This window comes from Canis lupus, chromosome 19, assembly GCF_048164855.1.
Source record: "Canis lupus baileyi chromosome 19, mCanLup2.hap1, whole genome shotgun sequence".
In the NCBI taxonomy this organism is placed as follows: domain Eukaryota; kingdom Metazoa; phylum Chordata; class Mammalia; order Carnivora; family Canidae; genus Canis; species Canis lupus.
Genome location: NC_132856.1, coordinates 28,828,124 through 28,840,710, shown reverse-complemented (window position 1 = coordinate 28,840,710; position 12,587 = coordinate 28,828,124). Strand labels below are relative to the sequence as shown.

Genomic DNA, 12,587 nt, shown 5'->3' with positions numbered 1-12,587 from the left:
TTGCAGTTTTGCACATTCGGGAGCCGGCAGATTGGAAGAGGCTATTACGTGTTTGACTCCAGGTGGAACCGGCTTCGCTGCGCCCTCAACCTCATGGTGGAGAAGCATCTGAACGCGCAGCTGTGGAAGTGAGTGCCTGTCACACCACCTCTGGGGTAGGGATTGGAGACTGACTTTACCTGGTGCTGCATCCTCTGTTTCTTAGGGGACTGGTTTAATGAAGATAAGCTTATCTAAAGATTTATTTATTTGTTTGTTTATTTTAGAGACAGCAAGTGGGCCATGGGAAGGGCAGAGGTAGAGAGAGAGAGAGAGAGCGCGAGAGAAGCTTAAGCTGGCACTCTGAGGAGTGTAAAGCCAGACTCTGGGCTCAATCCCACAACCCTGAGATCTTCTCAGAGCCTTTAAGGGGGTATATTGTCCACTGTAACTCTCAAAGCAGGGGCTATCATATATAATGTGGAACATCTCCCAGGTTCCTTTGACCCAGGAACCTCTTTCAGGGGAGCATCGTGGGGAACTAATGTTTGGTGGAACCTACTTTGGGAAATCTTGAGTTTTGCTAATGGAAGGGGGCTATCCAGTCATCCATATGTCACTCCATAGTCTCCATTTGGGCATCATTTACTAGTGACTTCCTGAGTGGACTCTGCCAGTATATCCATTTGCCTTGCTGCCTTGGTTTCCTCATAAAAGTCAGGAAGCTGGTCAGGGGCCTCAGATAGTCCACTGTCTGAACCAGCTTCATGATCATCAATAGGACTTGCATTTGTTCTCTTAGAAAAATCAAACCCAGAGCAATGCTGTTCTGCTTTTCTGTTTCACATTTCTTCCTGGTTTTTACTAGATAAGAGACTCCTCTTCCCTCTTTATGAAGACACGTTGTCTTTGCTCAGAAAAATGAGTCTAGGCACTGGTTTGTTGGGATTCTAGGGGGTCCCTCCACATCAGAACCCTCCCAAATAGTTGAAATCTCAGCTTCTTATTCTTTAGACTACCTGTTAGGACTTGAAGAGTTCATTGAGCTCCCTGAGCTGTGCGTTTAGTGTACTCCTAAGAGTTTAGAAGGAGGAAATCATGCCTTTGTGTTAACTTGAACTTTGGTTTTAAAAAAAGTCACTACAGTGGAGACAGACATTTTGCTCAGTGATGAGCTGGCACACAGGCCTGGGGCAGACAGGAGCTTGGAGAAAGGTGCTGGGAGTCAGACTGACCAACAGAGGCCAGCTTCTCATGTAGCCCCTGAGATTTTCTGAAAGGAGCTCAGCACTTCTCAGCTCAAGAATGGTCATCAGGTGGCATCTTTGATGTACTCAGGGAAACTCCCACCATGGTCCAGGTCCCGTCCTACTGGCTCAGCCAAAAGAAAGTCTTCCCTTCCAGGAGATCCCCCAGTATGGGTGGCAGGCTTCTCAGTCCCTTACCTTTCAATTGTGGTTAATGTGGGGATAAATGGAAATGGGATTTGAATATGGCCATGAAATAAGTCATCTTCAGTGTATGGAGTCGGAGTCTGAACAGTGGTGAAATTAAACCAGCACTTTGTCCGGAGTATGGCCATGACCCAAGAGGCCGATCTGAGCTCCTGTGGTTTCTGTCAACTGCTAGTCCGCTATTGATTGGGGACTGCTATTCCACATCCCCTAAGGAAGGGATGGGATCCTTAGCAAAGGGTTTTTCTTTGGTGGGGGTGAGGGATGGGATGGGGGGCATTGGTACATAATTTTTTAGATCGGTAATAAATTCACTTGGGTAAAAAAAGAAAACTGAATGTAATTTTTTACATTCATAAAATTATACTTTCATTCATAAAGTATATACTTTACATTCATAAAGTATACAGTCCAAAGTTGTAGTGCCCCTGGTCCCTACATTCCTGTTTCCCTTCCCACCCTCACAGCATTTTTGTGAATTGCGTGTATATCTTTGCACAGTTCATTTATACAGACATGGGTCAGTATGCTACATTTTCTTTGTCTTGTTTTTATACGAAAGGTAATGAGTGAATTAAAAGACTTTTTTTTTTTTTTTTTTAATACCAAGAAGCAATATATTGTGCAGATAGATCCGCATCTCTCCCTCTATGGAAGCTTTTCATTTTCCTGTGATTTAGTTCAGCACCTTTAGGTTTCGTCTCCCTGAGCCACCTGGTGGCCGCAAGCAGCCACTGCACCCAGTGAGCAGGAGCGGTACTACACCCCTGCATGCACCTTGTCAGAGGGCCAGTGCCCACGAGAGCATGGGGATCTTGTTGAGATAGAGATTCTGATGAAGTAGGTCTGGGTGGGGTGCAGGAACTCCTCATTTCTCATGAGCCTTTCTGATAACTTCCGTGTTTGTCCTCTGTGATAGGTATGGAATAGAGCCCAACTTCTCAGTATTTGCTTCATGTTGGAATCTCCCGGAGAGATTGAGAAACTTCTCATGTCTGGACCCTGCCCCACAGGGATTTGGGTGTGGTCAGTGTGGATGTATTGGTCTCTAGGGCCAGGACTCCACTCGTGAATGGGGCGGTTACAGCTGGTACAAATGCAGTAAATAGTTCCTTTTTATTAATAGCTGTAGGCCTTAGAGAGCATTTGGAAGGCCCTTCGGCAGCAGTTTAGGACACCTCTCATTTGGAGGATGAGGAGCTGGAGCTCCGGCTAGTGCAGTGCGTGGACCTGCCAGAGCTGCCCCATAAAGTCAGGAGCAGGCTGGTATCCACACTTGCCTTCCATTCGGGCCATTTTCTGTGTTGTTACCTTGGTGTTAATTCTGCCATAGTGGTTTTTGAAATTGTGGTTTGTCCTATTTTAAAATCAGAGCAAAAATAAAAGGGGACCTCCCTGATTTGCCATTTGAATAACCCTCTTATCCTCAGATGGGTACTTAGCCCAGACTTTATTTAACCAAATACATTGTTCCAACACTGTGACTGGAAGCCCCCTGAGATGTGATTCAAGCCCATAGGTAGGACCTAGCAGTTGCTATTAAATTGCTGTGCCCTTCCTTTCTCCTCACTTATTCATGAATTCTTTCAACATCTGTGTGCCTTCTGAACTCCTGACACTGTGCTGGGCACTGGGGCTACAGTTATAAATACGCTGTGGACTGCTCTGTCTGGAGAAGTTAGACAGGGATCTGCAGTCACATATGGAAACTGCCTTGAGTGCCCCCAAGTCTGGGAACAGGCAGTGTGCGTCTGTAGAAAACTGAGCAAGTCAGGATGGTCAGGACAGATTTTCTAAGGAAGTGGTGATGGGCTGAAACTGAAGGGTGAGCAGAATTTGGAGGCAGAGTGCTGTAGGCAGAAAATGGACAGTGCCTCACATCCAGGCCTGTTTTGCAACGTAAGAAAGGTCAGTGGGTAGAATCAGGGATCTGGGGTGGGGGTGGATGGGAAGAGGCAGTGTGAGGTTGGGCACCAGAAGTGAGTGAGGTACACAGTGCTTTACAGACCATTATTCTGAGAGCCCCCAGCAAGCAGTAAGGAATTTGAAGGAGAGAAATGGCAGGATTGGCTGTACATTTCAGATTGATCTTTCTGACAGGGGTGTGCTACTCCGTGCCAGAAGGGAAGGGCACATCCAGCTGAAGGTTTCTGTGAGTGGATGTGGTGATTATTACTCACTGCCCTCTCATTTGTAGGAAAATCCCACCCGTGCCCAGCACCACCCCACCTGTCTCCACACGTGTTCCTCACCGGACAAACTCTGTGCCGACATCACAATGTGGGGTCAGCTATCTGGCAGCAGCCACTGTGTCTACATCCCCAGTCCTGCTCTCGTCCACCTGCATCTCCCCAAATAGCAAATCGGTACCAGCTCATGGAACCACACTAAATGCACAGCCCGCCACCTCTGGGGCAATGGATCCTGTGTGCAGTATGCAATCCAGACAAGTGTCCTCTTCATCCTCGTCTCCCTCCACACCCTCTGGCCTTTCCTCAGTGCCCTCCTCCCCTATGTCCAGGAAACCTCAGAAGTTGAAATCCAGCAAGTCTTTAAGGCCCAAGGAGTCTTCTGGTAACAGCACTAACTGTCACAACGCCAGTAGCAGTACCAGCGGCGGCTCAGGAAAGAAACGCAAAAACAGCTCCCCATTGTTAGTTCACTCTTCCTCCTCCTCCTCCTCGTCTTCTTCTCATTCCATGGAGTCTTTTAGGAAAAACTGTATGGCACACTCTGTGCCTCCCTACCCCTCAACGGTAACATCTTCCCATGGCATGGGCCTCAACTGTGTGGTAAATAAGGCGAACTCTGTGAGCGTCCGGCACGACCAGTCAGGGAGGGGGCCCCCAGGTGGGAGCCCCGCTGAGTCCATCAAGAGGATGAGTGTGATGGTGAACAGTGGCGACTCCACGCTCTCCCTCGGCCCATTCATCCACCAGTCCAGTGAGCTGTCCGTCAACTCCCACACCAATTACTCACACTCTCACACTCCTCTAGACAGACTCATAGGAAAGAAAAGGAAGTGCTCGCCTGGCTCAAGCAGCATCAACAACAGCAGCAACAAACCCACAAAGGTTGCCAAATTGCCAGCCATGAACAACGTGCACATGAAACACACAGGCGCCAGCCCAGGGGCGCAGGGACTGACGCACAGTCCCCTTCTCCATCAGGTAGGAAATGGACTGTGAGCCCTGTGGGTGTGCCTGTGTCCTCTCCCACAAGCCCTTCCACCAACTCAGAGATCGGTGTGGTGTGGTTGGTCTGTTTGCTGTAAGCACATGTCCAGCTTCACAGTCTCTTTTCACAAAGGAGGGGTTCATGGCCATATGAAGGTGAAACAGTGTGTCTCTGCCAGAATTTCTTATGACCTGGGAGGTGCTCCTGGGTTAGGAAATCACGATGTACATTTCAGTAGCCAAAGCTGCTGAAGCCATCCTACGTGATGGCGGGGTCCCCTGCATAGCCAGTGAGTGCAGTCCCAGGGAAGCACGTGTGTCCCATGACACCATTTGGGGAGGATGCAGGCTGTGTGTTCCGAGAGAGTGGCTCTCTCGTTTGTTCCTCTGAAGAACGCTGGCCTGCAAGCACACTGATCTAGAAAGGGATGCTTTAAATTTTAAGAAAGAAAGACCTTTTAATAATTTTCCCATCAGAGGATTTCAGATTTTCTGGTTAACTTTCTCCTTATCTTTTCTCCCAGTTTTCTGAGGAGGCAGGGGAGCACCAGTGAGTGGGCAGAGACGAAGACTAAAACCTCCTTGAAGTTAGGAGAGTAGAAATGTGGATGCAGGCCCATTTATAGAGCAGTGGCTAACTGGGTGTCAGGTTCCTAATGATCCGTGTCTTTGTGTCTTGCCCTCTGTGTTCCCCCCTCTTCCACCTGTTACATTGTCCCCGACCCCTCTTCTGGAGCTGCTTCCTCCATTCTGAGTCCCAGTTCATCTCTCATCTTGTCCCTTCACTCATCAGCGTATCTCCTGTGCTTACTTGTGTGCCGGGATTTCAGCAGCACCCTCCAGAGCCCAGATTTACAGGGTGAGGCTGTTCTGTCCTATTTTATTCCTTACCTCCAGAACTTAATTCAATTGGCAGGTTGGGACTTTGTCAGAAAATACCAGGATAGAGTTCCCTCCACTATCTGTGTGAATTAATTTTTTTTTAAGATTTTATTTATTTATGATAGACATAGAGAGAGGCAGAGACACAGGCAGAGGGAGAAGCAGGCTCCATGCCGGGAGCCCGATGTGGGATTCGATCCCGGGTCTCCAGAATCGCGCCCTGGGCCAAAGGCAGGCGCTAAACCACGGAGCCACCCAGGGATCCCCCCTGTGTGAACTAATTAATGCCCAGTGCCAAAGGGGTGGGGAAAGAATTATCCATGAATTTAAATAGCAACTTTTAAAATTCCTCTCTTTGAGCCTCAAGTATGTAGGAGCCATTTGTATGTTGCTTGGCTCCTTGGGTGAGGGGTCCCTGGATATAGGAAAATTAGCTTTTACCTCTTGGTTTGTAGTTATTCGTTATAGTTTATCAGCATAAAAATACAGTTCAAATACTGCAGGAAGTGGTATAGCCATCCTTTAAAAACTTCCTTCTGAGTGTAGCTTCCTTCTGAGTGTAGCTTCCTGAACCTGCAGGAGGCATGTTCCATTGTGTTGTGATGCCCAACACATTCTCTGCCTGGGTGTATCCATGCCTACAAGTGACAGGAGAGGAGAGGAAGAGGCTGGTGGGTGCAGCAGAGATAAACTGCTTGTGGAAAATGAGGGAGTGGGAGCCCATTTCCGCAGAGCAGGTGCTCCCAGAAACTTGTTACCAGTTTGAAACTGCAGATCTGGACTTGCATGAGAAATTTGGTCATTTTTAAAAGTTATGTAGTATTTTGTTCTGGAATATGGTACAGTCCACACACCTTTGGACCAGGTATGGCTCTTGAGCTACCAGTTTGCCACCTCTGATAGCCACCAGCGAGGAGGGCTCTGCCCCACTAAGACAGTCTTGAGTTTGGGTTCTTAAAATTAGTTTTTTTAAAAAAAAAAATTTATTTATTTATTCATAGAAATGCAGAGAGAGAGAGAGAGAGGCAGAGACACAGGCAGAGGGAGAAGCAGGCTCCATGCAGGGAGTCCGACATGGGACTCGATCCCGGGTCTCCAGGACCACGCCCTGGGCTACAGGCGGCGCTAAACCACTGTGCCACGGGGGATGCCCTTAAAATTAGTTTTAACTTAAGTGTGTGTTTGAGAAAGATTTCCTCTGTGCAGTAGAAAACCTTTTTATTCTGCATAAATTTTTGGTGGGGGGTCCATGGCTGGAGATTGGAAGATCGGTGAGCCCCTAAAAACGCTGGATATTTTCAATATTTGTGTTCATTTATATGCAGGAGGGATCCTATAGCTTTCATCAGAGTCTCCAAGCATGATTCCAAAATGCTTGAGAGAGTGCTGTTCCTGGAAAAGTAGGAGCCTCAATTCCCTGTATCTTATGGAGTGGATTTTAAGATTTAATTAATCTATTTTTCAGAAAGAGAGGGAGGAGCAGAGGGAAAGGGATAGAGAGCATCTCTCAAACAGACCTCATGCTGTGCATGGAGCCCAGTGCAGGGCTCTGTCCCACAACCTTAGGTCATGCCCTGAGCCAGAACCAAGAATCAGACACTGAACTGGCTGTGCCACCCGGGTGCCCCTGGTGGAGCTGATTTTAAAACAGAGATAACTGCGCTGGTAGAGGCTCCCTAAACCTGGGAACGTGGCGGGCTGTCCTGGGAAGCCTGGCCGATGGAACTTGGCAGCTTTGCCCCTCCACTCTCACCTCCCCCGGCTGGTCTGCTCATGGCCTCTGCCGCCAAGGGCTCAGATAGCTCACTGTGGTCACTGGGGGCCTGAGTTCCCCTGCCCTGGGCACGGGCGCTGCCTTGGGTGTGAGCACCCCAAATAACCTTGTTCAGTTCTCACCTGACAATCTGGAAGACCTTTAAGGAAAGGAAATCAGCAAATAAAACCACAAGGCAAACATCAGAGCCTTCTCGCTAAGCTAGCAACCTGGCCTGCATCTTTTCTAGACAGTTTCCTAAAAGTCAGACTTTTAGAATGATTGTGCGCAAGGGCAGTGAAGGCTAAGGCGGAATGCCGTAGCTGAGAGCTCCTGGCCCCGGAGAGCGGAGCGGTGCGCGGTCTTCGGCACGCTCAATGGTGTTGGGCGTCGGGGCGGTGCCGCGTACAACTGCTTACTTACCTTTTCATTGTTTCCCTACCCCCTCTTTTTTGAAAGCCAAAGGCACGTCCCTGACAGCTGAAAATAGCGCGGGGAGGAATAATCTGGACACTTTTGACGACAAGTTACACCTCCACTCAGCACTATGGACTCCACGATGCCTTTGAGTCTGTTTTCCCAACCTCCTGTGGGCCTCGAGGGTAGAAATCTGCGGGCTGTTGTTGTAACGAGGATTTCCCTGAAGCTATGTCTGTAGCAGTGAGTACTTGTAAAGGACACTGGATCAAGTTCAGCCACCGAATTGCTTTTATCAGTGTTAAAGTGGTCTGGACTGCTTGCTACCAATCTGTGAGAAGTTGTTGCTTTGATTTTTAACTTGTAGTAAATTATGGAGCCACTCTTTGAGTAGATTGGCTGGGCGAAAGAATGTCTTGGCAAGAGCATTACTGTAGACTTTTCTCCCTCCTCCCCCTTCCCGTCCCAGTTCTTACCTTACACTGTCTTCTGTAGGTCACCCTCCAGCAATTAGGTACCCCATCTGGAGACACCTTCCAGAGGAGAGCAGAGCTGCACCATGAGCAACCCTCCAGAGAAGCAATGAGTTGTTAGGTTTTTAGAGCAATATTCTGGGAATGGAATATGGACGGTAGCACGAGGCACCATGACAAAATAGCCTGTATTTTTCCCCAGCCTTTTGCAAGTAATTTGGGGCAAGACGGTGTCAAAAGTTTCTAACTTACAAACTGGTTTAAAGCCATCGATGCCCAGAGAGCAAGTATACCACATTTTAGAGGCTTACTTTTCATGGTACAAAAGCAATTCTGTGTGATTTTTTTTTTTTTAAGAAAATGCAAATGCAAACTAGTTTTGATAACGGAAAGCCAAATTTTAGTTGGGGGAAGGGAGGTGGATAAAATCAGTATGGGGGAAATGTTTTTCCACAATTTCCAAAGAGATGGAATTTTTTATCCTTTAAGTTTTCGTGTTACACATTACACAGTACGGCAGATTGGCTTGGTTGCCCTGCCCAGTCTCCTCTATTTTTAAAAAAATGCCTTTGTAAAGTGAAGTTATTAGGATGCAGCAGAAACTGTCATTCACTAAGTCATTAAGATACTTCATGTTTCCAGGGCACTGTGTGCATTACCCTCAGTTTCTGTGGCTACCGTCCTGGGACTCAGTGTACACTTCTGCTTTCAGCACTCCCCGTATCGTGTGTGTGTGTGTGTGCACTCCTCTTCCTCTCCATACGTTCATTTGGATGCCGCTGGGTGGGGAGTTTAGGCACCCAGGGAGGGGAGGAGGCAAACATGATGTGATGCAGATGTTTCCCCAACAAACCCTCCTTTCTGGGGATTAATACCAGCCATTTTTCTGAGAGAGTTTTGGAGTCCCTCGAAGTTATTTATTTATTATTATTATTATTATTATTTGAATACCCCATCCCAAAAGAAAGAGCTTACTGTGTTAAAACATCATTGCTTGAGAAGGTATCATTGAATTTGGGGGATGAGCTGGGGCATTTTAACTGGTGATTCCATGATCATAGCTCCTGAAATAAGAACCCAGGCACTTTTACTTAGAAGAACACACAAAGTTGCTGAACATCACAGGGTAAATTTCCCCAGGCTCCGATCATTGCTCTGGGCAGGGCCTGGACCGAGCCAATGAGTGCATCCTTTTTTTCCCTACAATTCTTGGGTTACAAACTTTAGTTTCAGGGAATTTCAAGTCAACAAGTAGAATGAATAAATACTTGGTTACCAGCCTAATAATGTGAATTGCTACAGAATTATTCTTATTATGTAAGGCAACAAAAACTTTATGCAGATACTTTAGATATAAATTGTTGTAAAATATTGATTTTTTTTAAAGGAAGGGGAGAAGTGTATCTTGTTCACTTATTATGCAATCAGTAAATATTTTTTAAAAATGATACTATAGGAGAGCTTAGTAAGGAGAACGCATGGATGGGCCAGTTTGGTGTAGTTAAGGAGAAATCAGCGTGGTTGTTCCATCCCAGTGGAGGGAGAGAAGGAAGTAAGAGGGAATCAGAACGTACTTTGTTGATTCCTTGGTGACAAGTGCAATGGGGTTTGGGTAGAATTTATTTTCAGAGCCAAGGGGACTTGATGGATATAAAGTTGCTTTTAGCGATGGAATTTATAGACAGATCATGTTGTTCCGAAAGATGTGAATAGGATCCACGATAGCACGTTGATTCAGAATTATGTAGATATTTAGATAAGCGAGTGTTGATCATTTGATTTCTTAGACTGAGGTTTTAATTGAATTTCACTATGTCTCCCGGGAGAACACAGGTCATCGGGACTAGGAAATTAGCCATTTTGGATTCTGCTTGCCACAAACAGACCTATTCTAAACAGTGCTATTGAATTTTAGACTGTTCAAATATTTTATTTTCTCCTACAACTACTTTTTATTATAATGAACAATTAAGACCATTTAAAACACGGGAGTACAAGTATTTTTTTGAATTAAATTAACTTGCGAAAACCAAATTTGCAGTGGTTGGGTTGTTTCTAGACAGACTTTGGTATCAATTTAAAACCAAGATAATTTTTATATTCTTTCCAATAGAATTTCATGACAACTCCTGCAGTTTTCTTAACCTACAAAAAAAAAAAAAAAAAAAGTGCTGCATTGATGAACAAAGAATTCTACAAAACCTACTTTTGTATCTTTATTTTGGAATTTCTTGTTCTATTATAAATATGGAAGTATCCCTATTTCAGAAGACATATTTTGTTAAAAATGAATTGTACATATTTAAATATGTATTTTTGCACAGGTCTTTTTTTCTGATATCCTGTTTTGGTACAATTGAGATCATCTAGTATTTATTTATTAATTAATAAAAGTAAATACCTTTTTATAATTTGAAGTGGTTCACTGCCAAGCCAATAGTTCTAGAACCTGCCTCCTTTACAGTTTAAGGGATGCCTCTGTTCTGTGAAAGTCTTTTTGTCCCTTTTCATGTCTCGGGAGCGGATTCATGCCGATTAAGTGGGCATTGCTTCTCTAGTTGCCTGATTCCCGATAGACTACATGTAACGAAGTGACACACTGCTTTTCTTTTGTTCGTGTTTTATGTGTGAGTGTGAGTGCGCCCGCGTGCCTGTGCGTTTGGATGTGTACACTCTGAGCACATGTGTGTTCATGTGTGATGTGGTTTAAAACTAACGGGAAAAACTGAAAGTGCCTGAACCTAGTTTTAAGCTTCGACAGATTCTTTAAAAAGACTTGAATGTTCAGTTCAACTTTTGGAGTTTGCTTTTTCCACCTAAATATTGTTTCTAAAATCTTAGTGGAGGAGTTGAAAACCACCAATGCTGGTAATTTTATGAGGTGTTTTAAAATTAAGGCCTTTTGGTTCACAGTAATTGAACTGGTGACGGATTGCCTGGTGGCACCAAGGGTTACAAATCTTTTTTGTCAGCCAGCAACTTACACAATATGTCCGTTTTGTTATTCCCTCATGAAATACAGAGTTTAAATAGAATATTTAAAAGATTTTATATTCCAAAAATATAATACAAAGTACCTCTGAGAACATTGAAAAATGTATAATTTGAAAAATGTAACTTATTAAAGGCAGCTGTCTTCCTGCAAGAGTTCTGTTGCCAAGGAATTTCTTACTATCTCATTCTGTCCGGGGCGGGGGGGTAGGGGACTTTGGAAAATGATTGTTAAAGTTTCGTTGTTTAGCAGAAAAATAATCATTTTTACATTTTGTGCAAAACATTCTACATTTTCAGATCATTTAAATGAGCACTACATACTGTCAGTGTGAATGTAGGGCCTTGAAAAGCATTTTGCTGTTTTGTTTTTGTTTTTGTTTTTTTGAGCTTGGTTATAAAAGCAATCTCCTGTGTTAAAATGTGTGAATAGTTTGATAATTTGTACACATAATCAAGAGCATCTCAGCTGGACTTTGTGTTGGCTGCTGTATAGAACATGAACAAATGTCAAGGGATAGAAAATTACTTTGGATATTTAAAAGAGAAGAAATATATAGTCTATTTGTTTTGTAACAAGTTTCTGTAAATAAAATAATTTATACTATTTATAAGAAAAGGTTGTGCTTTGCTTTATGAGAAATTAGTTTGTGGAACAAACATGTTACTAAATGGGCAATAAAATTAGGACTTCTCAATAAATGAGGTTGGCTGCATGAAATATTTTACATGTTTCTGCCTCGTGACACTAAACCCCTTTCAATCTAGTCTGACTTGTCTTCATTTTTGGCATCAGACACCCTTGTGAAGCACCTTTGTTTTCCTTCCCTTCTGTGTAAGCTTAAATACCAGGCTTAAGATATTTCCATTCTTGGACACAGAGCTTTGCTTTGGATAAATTAAGAACTGGGATGCCTCTGTTAAGGGATGCCTTAACTGGAACTGGGTAAACTGTGAATACTGCTGCATTCTTACCCTGCAGATTTGTCAACAAAAGGGAAGTGATAGATTGAGAAACACGTACTCTCTGTTCTTGCTTATGTGTCAATTTGATGGCATGTGGTCAGTTTTCGTTTTTCTCCAGAGGTAAGTTTTCTAACCGCAGCTGGTCTGATCCCTTCCTGGCTCTTATGTCCTTCTTCCCTCACTGGCAGTGCAAGCACATTTTGGGATTACTCAGAGCACAACATAATCTTTTATCTCTCGAAATTGGGCCACTTTTTCCATTTGCAGATCATTCAAGAAATTAAAAATTATTTTTGTTGCTTCAGATAGTAAGGGAAGCAACTGATGTGTGTTGGAGAAAATGTCCATAGAGTATTTGGAAGAGTCAGTCTGGTTTCAACCCCCACCCTGCGATGCACTTCCCATTCCCTCCTTAGATCCACCAGCTCCCTAAAACCGTTTCTAATAAGCTCCTTTCACCTTAGGAGCCCTTCTGAAACTTCCTGGGAAGAGGTTC

The 12,587-nt window shown here is 44.6% G+C and overlaps 1 protein-coding gene across 9 annotated transcripts in view; it reads left to right on the top strand.

Annotated features, from left to right (window-relative positions):
- The window catches only part of ATXN7 (ataxin 7), a 139,917-nt gene extending 128,090 nt beyond the window's left edge, over positions 1-11,827 (top strand). For 8 of the 9 annotated variants that reach the window (XM_072785527.1, XM_072785531.1, XM_072785530.1 and 5 more), the window contains 4 exons: positions 7-128; positions 3,631-4,603; positions 5,403-5,468; positions 7,704-11,827. In XM_072785527.1, coding sequence (XP_072641628.1) covers positions 7-128; positions 3,631-4,603; positions 5,403-5,468; positions 7,704-7,721 — 1,179 coding nt within the window. In that variant the 3' untranslated portion in view covers positions 7,722-11,827. The remainder of the gene's footprint in view (positions 1-6; positions 129-3,630; positions 4,604-5,402; positions 5,469-7,703) is intronic. The other variant, XM_072785533.1, reaches the window with a different exon arrangement.
- Positions 11,828-12,587: the final 760 nt, after the last annotated feature.